General features: G+C 37.3%; 1 protein-coding gene and 1 long non-coding RNA gene across 3 annotated transcripts; one reads left to right on the top strand and one right to left on the bottom strand.

Moving 5' to 3' along the window:
• Positions 1-501: 501 nt before the first annotated feature.
• On the bottom strand, positions 502-2599 carry LOC120284700. The gene is made up of 2 exons (XR_005543882.2): positions 1130-2599; positions 502-1078 (listed from the first exon to the last, which is right to left on the bottom strand). It is a non-coding gene; the product is annotated as an uncharacterized LOC120284700 (long non-coding RNA).
• A 163-nt stretch (positions 2600-2762) lies between these two features.
• On the top strand, positions 2763-7958 carry LOC27207868 (sarcolemmal membrane-associated protein). Of its 2 annotated transcripts, none has more exons than XM_016183510.3 (4): positions 2763-2916; positions 3460-4757; positions 6143-6706; positions 6769-7958. In XM_016183510.3, exons 2-4 carry the CDS (start codon positions 3480-3482, stop codon positions 7594-7596), a joined length of 2670 nt encoding a protein of 889 aa, XP_016025851.1. In that variant the 5' UTR covers positions 2763-2916; positions 3460-3479; the 3' UTR covers positions 7597-7958. The 2 variants fall into 2 exon arrangements, with proteins under 2 accessions (XP_016025851.1, XP_016025850.1); XM_016183509.3 differs by having other exon boundaries at positions 2764-2916; positions 6766-7958.
• Positions 7959-8218: the final 260 nt, after the last annotated feature.

The raw sequence follows: 8218 nt of genomic DNA on the forward strand, positions 1-8218 counted from the left end.
TTGACATACCGTGGCATACCGTCGATATAAGTGGGAAGCTTAGTGGAAAGAACGATCTAATGGAATATATCATAGTTCAGATAGATGCGTTTACTAAGCTTGTTCACTTGATTCGGAAAATTGTATTAAAGCTATAAAGTCAAGTATGTCTTTCTTTGGAGTTTCCTGTTGTAGTATAGCGGATCAAGGCAGAAGTTTTGCCAGCAACAATTTCCGTGAGTTCTGTTCAACAAACAGGATTGAGCTGCACTTAATAGCGACAGGTGCCAGCAGAGCAAATGGGAAGGCTGAAAGGGTGATAGGCACTCTTAAACTATGCTTACTGCTGTAGCCATGAATTGCACCGCAAATCGAGTCACTAAAGCACGTGCTTTGGAATTGCTAGGCATTTTTCGATATTTTTTCATAATATTATTATTCGCTTAAATTTATATCTGATTAGGCAATGAGCTTTTTCTTTGACTTTGAAAAATTGTGTGGCAATTTATAAACACGGTAGAGTTAATGTTTAAATTAATATTTCAGTTTTATTTAAATATATTTTGCAACACAGGGCTGTAGGGTATAACGAACGGCAGCAGTGCCCGTACCGAACTGATTAAAAGTTAAAGTGTATCACAGCAGTACCGGTGCGATCAACTTAATTTGTAACGGAAGGAAAATGGGCAAGTTCTACAGTATAATGATTAAAACAGCTCTCTATTGAGAGAGAGGAACATAGCATAAGGGGGAATGCAAAATCTATTGCTGCACAGAGCAATGTATAAGAGCGATAAAAATAATAACACAAATTTATGATGAGCTAACGCCGCAAAACCGGCCCACAATTTTAAACAATTTGTATACTCTTTTTCTTTTTTCATCAATATCTCAGGAAAATGATGAAATTTCGCGTTCGCATTCACACTAGCTGAGTAATGGGTATCTGATAGTCGCGGAACTCGACCATAGCATTTTCTCTTGTTTTTGTTTAAAAATAAGATCATATAAAGCTTCGCTTCCCTTTTCGCTCACAAGTCGTGCCTTGTATTTCAAATCGCATTGACTGAATGCAGTGTCATTTGATATCTGTTGAAAGCTGAAAGTGGATTAGTAAGTGGGTTACTATCTAAATTTTGACTTCTTGTACCTTCTATTGGAAAGGGTTTTGTACAGGCTTCACTCTGCTCTGGATTCTGGTGTTGGCGGGCTTGAAGATGTAGACGATTTTGTTGGAGCATTGATAAGCGACAGTTCCTCCTCTAACAATTCAACTCCTTGTAAGAAATAATAATTCCAAAATCCTTCCTTTTTAAAGCGAGGGTCTTATCATTCGTGTCACTGTACGGATTTCATAGGGGACCAATCTTTTATTGACCCGTTGAAAGTATGTCATAACAGACATCTCGACCAAACTTAGTATGGAGCGTAGTTTTCATGGCTGACATATTGTGTAAAATACCACAATTAACCGGAATCACTGTCACTGACGTTCTCGAAGGGAATACCGTTGCATGCTCCAAGGGTGAAAGTATTGCCTTCAAACCCTTCAGAATGGATATTTCATTCAATGTTAGCGGCATTAACCCTGTTTACCATTTAAAAGGTGCTATTCTAACAGGATGGACACTCTTGTTTCGAACCATATGGATTGCAATCCTTAGCCTCTCTAAATACTGCATACGCAAATGTGCTACTGTTGAACAACGAAACAATGCGCTTACACTTTTCAGAAATGGGTGGTTTCATGTTCTCGGATACCAAACAATCCTGGACTGTCAAATTAATTGAATGCGCAAAGCAGGGTATTATTTGCAAAATCTCACATGACCTTATCATATTTTTGGCGTTATCTGTTATCATAGCAGTGACATTTCCTAAAACTCCCCATTCCTCAATTGCTGTGCGTATTGAGTTTGCAAAATTTTCAGAAAATTTGTTTCGTCGATGAACTTTCAGTGGCCAAAACAGCGTTGTGCAATTCGAAATCCGATTACGCGCAAGTCTGAACCAATGTAGTAGTTTTCGGTTCGACATTTCATAATTTTGCCAATAAATGACACAATTGACGGCTGTTGCCTTTGTGGCAATTCACTGACTGTTTATTAGGATTTATCCTCTTTACGTGGCAAGACAAGTTAGTATTATTTGAACTTGTTTGCTATGTTTTGCCGCATTTAATACATTTGGCTGTCTCGCCATTAGCCGATTAGCTTAGCAAGATCATTCCCTGCAAAGTAGCGATGGGTAAAACAGAAACATCGAATATCGATGCTTGAAAATTTTGATGTTTCCGATTTATTAAAAACATCGATGTATCGCGATACATCGCCGATGTTTCTTTCAACTCTTTCTTTTACTTTGCGAGATCACAGCCTTCCAGACAGACAGACCGGACCTGTTCGAATTGTGTTTACGATCACGACTATACTGTCCTTTAAGGTTCGGAAAAACATTTGTATGCCAACTACAAACATACTCTTAACTTATCTAGCATAGCAATTTGATCTACGTGTAACGGTTATAAAAATACCACAATTTTGTTCTTAGGCATATACCTTGCTCTAAAACATTTTAAAATTGCTAAATCTCATTTTTTATTATAATAATTTTAGAAGATTATTTGCTTGTTTTTATTGGAAATGAAATTGCAGAAGGGTTCTATCGTTCCATTTCAACATATAAACTGGTATATGAAGACACATTCCCTTAAATATACAATAATAAATACGCTTAGTGCTTTTTTCACTGTTCCGTTTTCGTCACTAGTTGATTGTCGCTATTTTGACGGAAATTTTTTAAGTATGCACACAAATTTACCGTCAAACCAGGAGTTTGTTTTTGTACAACGATTGTTCAAAGTTTAAGAAAATTAAAAACAACACGGGAAGAAGGCAAATTCGAGTTGCAACAATTAAAACAGGAATATTACAAAAGGTAAGCCAAGCACCCACTGTAATTAATAGTTTGAAACGTTGCGCAATATCAAATAATCATTATATTATTGCGAATTCAATGTTCTTGAACTTAAGCGGTCCCCCAATAATATATAATTTATTTTTAATAAAGAAAGTGTTTACTTTCCTACAGTTCCAAGAATTGTTAAGTTTTTGTTTAAGTTGTCTTAATTTTTTGGTACATCCTTAACTCGTAAATTGCTAACTAACGGCATAGTTTTTTGTTTACAATAATTCTTGAAAAAATTGCTATTGAACGTACATATCTTTGTATCGAATACGAATGCGAATACTTCTTCTCTATACATTTATGTATGCAGTTACATATTTATATCTTATATGGTTGAAAACTTTTTCAAATTTTCATCCGAAATAGACAAGTTTTATAGGTACATTAGATTGAAGCAGGCCTTTAAAATTTGGATTCATTGTCAATGTTTCGGCCAGTCGGATTTGTCAAACAGCAGCAACTCGGGTATTACTAATAACTTGTTAATCCGCTTTTGTTCTCGTATCGCCAAAGGTTTGTTTGGATGTAAAGTAATGGTCTTGGTGTGCAATGAGTGGTTAAAAAATAATGTTGATGAAGACCAGACGCCAAGTTCATTATCGCCGACGCCAGCATCAGGAGCAGTCGGATCAACAGCACTAAACAGAAGAGGTACAACCGGCACGGTCACAGAATTACCTCAGACGACCAGGTATCCATCCGGGGAGGCACAAGAACTTACTGTGAAGCCAGAGGAGGCGCATTACGCTTTAAACATGGAAACTGACAAAACTTTGGAGCAGGACAAATTCTTTCATATAATGGCTGATAGTAACAACGAGACGTCAATTGAGAATCAGGAAAATAATAATATGGATCTTTGTGATTCCAACACAGTATGTACTGACCGACGTCCGCCTGAAGCTTCCCAGCATGCTATAAATATGGCCATGAACTCTGTGCTGAATGCAAATAACACCGGGGTTGGAGTTCGAGTTACTACTGCCTGCAGTCTGTTTAGCCCACTAGGGGTACTAAACAATAGTTCTTTACAAAGGGAGGTGGCATCGGAATGCGGCACTTTACAGGTCTCTTCTGTGCCCCCAACTTCTAGCGTTGATCTAGACATAGGATTGGAGTCTGCCCCAACGGCATGTAATGGTGCAGCAAAAATCGTACTCCATTGTGAAGCTAAGTCGCATAAGTTTGAGACAAGATCTATATTGTTGCAGCCCAACCAGGATTGCAAGGTGGGCCGCCTTATAGCTAAAAGCAAGGCGTGTGAGGGTAACGCTATATTTGACTGTAAAGTATTGTCAAGAAACCATGCGATTTTGTGGTACACTCCAGACGGTAAATTCTGGGTCAAAGACACAAAATCCAGCAACGGTACCTTTATCAACGACAACAAGTTGGGTAGTGATCCAGCGGAACTGCATTATGGGGATATTGTGAAGTTCGGCGTTGAGGTAATTGAGAATTCACGTCAGGAGGTACACGGCTGTATCCTAGCCCGTGTCGCCCTCTTTCTACCCAATGGACAAGAGGCCATTTCAATTGAGGCGGAGCAGATGATGACGGTGCCTAACCGAATCAGCTTTGATGAAGTGCAGCGCCTAAGCTCGTTTCTCCAAGAGGCTGCACAGAGGGAAAAATCTCTGAAAGCTAAATTAAGCAGCTTGCAAGGCGTCCTTGATACCACCAGAAAGAACTCTGCGATGTGTTGGCAAAGCATGATCACTGAAGACCAATTGCTTCACAAGATAAGCCTTCTGGAAAAGAAACTGCAAATGATGGAAAAGAACATTCCAGAGAATGCACTGCGAAACGAGGTATGTAAATCTAATCTGCTCAGCAGGTCGCTAATGGGGCCGATTCGAAAAATGAAGCCTTTGTTTATTGTTTACAATTTTATTCATTATACGCATGATCGGGATCCCTTGCTAAATCACTTTGACTATGTCGGATCCTGGGAACTAGAAAAGCAAGAATACTTGTATAAAGCATGAAGATTCTAGTAAAGACTTCGCTGTGCAATCTTGTTTCAAAACGTTGCCACGTTTTCTCTTTTGGACGATATTTAGACCAAAGATACCAGAATAGTTCTAGTTTAGTTTCTTTGTTTAGTCTTTGTTTAATTCTTTGTTTAGTCTTTGTTCATTTTAATATCGGTAGCAAAAAGCATTTTTACCACGTCCAATTTGTCCTTCAAATATATATAAATATGTCCGCAAAAAGCTGTCACGTAAACAAATAAAAAATTTTTTCATAAAACGTACACACCTTTCCGTTATGCAGGCATCTCTAAAAAATCATATTTGCACACTTGTTTTTTCCTTTTAAATTCAAGATTTCAATATGAAAATATTTAATAAATCTGTTTCCCAAACCGGTCCAAAAAAAAAGCATTGGACGAACTCTTATAAACAAATTGTTGAATGCATAAAATTTAAACAAATCTGAATCAATCAATTTAATTTGGTCCCATCAAATTATATCTTGTGGTTTTGCCTTTAAAACACAACAGTATATTATGGTTGTTGAGTTTCATTTTGTTCCAATATTATTTGAATCCGCATCAATTAAAATCATTTGTATTAGGTGAATTTTTAATGTGTTGAAATTATATTTTGGTGCTCCTTGCCACCGATTGGTTCCAGTGGAGTGATTTGTTTTCTCAGTTTTTATGTAACAGAAAAAATAAATCCCTAAACAAATTGTGCTTTACTGACACAATCCTCAAATTTGGTACGAACAGGTCATTGCTTATATTTTTATACAAAATAAGGCACTCCTATTTGATAAATTACAGAATTAAAAGATATGTGCTCTAGGGCTCAAAAGCGAATAACTCATACAGAACGGTAAGAATACGGATAGGCAAGAAAATTGAGAACAACGAATATGCGATTTCAAACTTGTGTGTGAAAATAACAAAGACGATTGGCAATGCTTGTTCTCTCTTACCTTAAAACTAAGCCGACAAAAAGGTACCGAATACAGGAAATATGCTATAGCTCGCAAATTTAACCCTTTAGCTTTGTGAAAGAAAATTAATATACCCTTATAAATGGGTTTAAAAACCGCGAAGAGGACCTTATTCCTAGTTAATGGTCAGTTGTTCCTTTGAATATTAAAATTTGGTCTACAAAACATTTTGAGTATATTGTGGTAAAATTGCAAATTTTTTTAATATTCCTCTCATTGTCTTCAATAGATTGTAAAGCTTCTTGAGGACAAAACAACGTACCAGTTGACTGCCAAAGAGGCCCTGCGTAAGGTCTATCAGGAACGCTGCGATGCTATGCAAATGCTCTCTAAAATGGAGATGGCCTACGCCACTTCTGAAAACGAGTGCGGCATACTTCGCGCTCAAGTTCTAACACTAAAGCAGACGCTGACTGACTTCAATGCCCGGTTAGAGGAACTTCAGCAGGAGTACATGGAATTCAAGAAGGAGTCAGTGCGCCAAGAACAAGAGGCTAAAGAACAAGAATCACGCAGCTTGGAGGTGCTAAATGGAAAGCTAACGACGCAGGAGCTCGAGCTAAAGGAGCTTCGTCTGCAGGCCTCGCGAATCCATCACGATTTATCCGAGCCTGACACTGAACATTTGAAGGAGCCGATTGTCTTGAAAAACTTAGATACAATAAATCTTGACGATTATGACCATGCTGAAAATAGAGCGCTAAATGAAAAAGATGATAATGAAAGTTCTGACGATGATATTTTAACTGCGTCACCAACTAAAAATGTGTTGTCTGTGTTGTCAAAGGAAAAGGTAATGCTTATAGCAGTCTTAATGCTATTATATATTAATATATTCCCATTTAATTCTAGAAGCTAAAACTAAGTAATCCCGATTTAGAAGAGGGCAATTATAAATCAAACGTTTTAAGATTGCTAAAGAACTCTGATCTTGGCAAGGGAGAAGAAGGCTCTTCAGTGCTTAAAGCTATTTTTAATGGTGACGATGAAGCCTTTGAATGCAAAGTTAAGGAGGAGGATATGGCAAACGATTCAGTTCCAACAGAGTTCGTTAGCAGAAATACCTCCGAAATCGTGGATCACTTTAAAAACCATTCATCAACACCACATACAATTTTAGAGGATTCGGCTGCATCGAAATTGTCAGCCCTTAATGTGGAAAGTAAAAAAAAGCTTATAGACGTTGAGGAAAATCTTAATATTCCAAATGCATTACCGACGGAGCAGGCTATTGATATGTTACAAGAGGAATGTGATACGTACAAGAAAAAAACAGCTCATTTAACAAGTGAAATACACTTCCTGCAAGCACAAATTGAGCTATTAAAGAAGCAGCTTGAGAAAGACGTAGATCACAATTTTACAAAAAACTTGCAGGAAAACAGTTCACCGCGTGAGACGTTAGAGCTAATTGATAATCGCGACAGCAGAGAAGGTGTTTGGAACGAGGACATTGCAGCCATTAATAACCCCAACGTAGAAAAGGAAGAAGAACTAATTGTATACAAAGAACTTCTTGAACATTCGGAGCTTAACAACATGAAGCTTCGCAAAGAAATCTCTGAGCTGCACTTAAAGCATAAACACATCCCGTTTAGTAAACAAGAGTTACTATGGCGCTTTCTACCTCTTGGCTGTATTGCCATCGGCCTGCTTATATATTTACTTTCCAGTCGAATTTAAGCGCCGTCTTTTAGCTAATGAGGAAAACTCGCGCATTAAAAGCTTTTATTTTCAGTGTACACTGGGATGGCAGCATATTCAGTTAATGCTTGCGTTATCGTCAAGCTTTATTAAATTTTTATTTGCATTTGGTTTAAAAATCACTTTATGCTCCAAATTTAAGTCGAAATAATAAACCAGAGACAAAATTATTATTCAAAGTAAATTACTGCTTTAAGCATGGAACCCGCTTCAATAAAGTTCTGCAAATAACAACTATCATGCTAAGAGCTTACATTTGCATTACTATTTGCTTTTTTAAATAAGTTTGTAAACATAAGCCGACTGAAAAGCCAATTGGAATATACCAAAAATAACATTGACCTTTATTTCATTACATTGAATGGGGTCAACTAATCTGTAGATTACCATACACAGTTTGAAACGTGTAGGTGGGGAACGTAAGTTTTAACAAATTGCTTTCATTCGGGAAATGAGCATTCAATATCCGCCGATATCTACCAATATCGAAGATCACCATTATTTTATTTCTTCCCTGAATAAATAATTAATTCCACATCGTTCTTGCACGCAAAATTTAATTCCCTGGGTGCAACACTTGATTAAAAGGTATGCGGTGTTG

Source organism: Drosophila simulans, chromosome 2L (assembly GCF_016746395.2).
Source record: "Drosophila simulans strain w501 chromosome 2L, Prin_Dsim_3.1, whole genome shotgun sequence".
Classification (NCBI taxonomy): Eukaryota; Metazoa; Arthropoda; class Insecta; order Diptera; family Drosophilidae; genus Drosophila; species Drosophila simulans.

What these genes read in the sequence shown, in the direction of transcription:
- LOC27207868 (XM_016183509.3), top strand. Translation starts at nt 3,480, where the DNA reads ATGGTCTTGGTGTGCAATGAGTGGTTAAAAAATAATGTTGATGAAGAC. An exon ending in AGAATGCACTGCGAAACGAG is followed by an intron (nt 4,758 to 6,142) that starts GTATGTAAATCT and finishes TGTCTTCAATAG; the next exon opens with ATTGTAAAGCTTCTTGAGGA. An exon ending in CTGTGTTGTCAAAGGAAAAG is followed by an intron (nt 6,707 to 6,765) that starts GTAATGCTTATA and finishes ATTTAATTCTAG; the next exon opens with AAGCTAAAACTAAGTAATCC.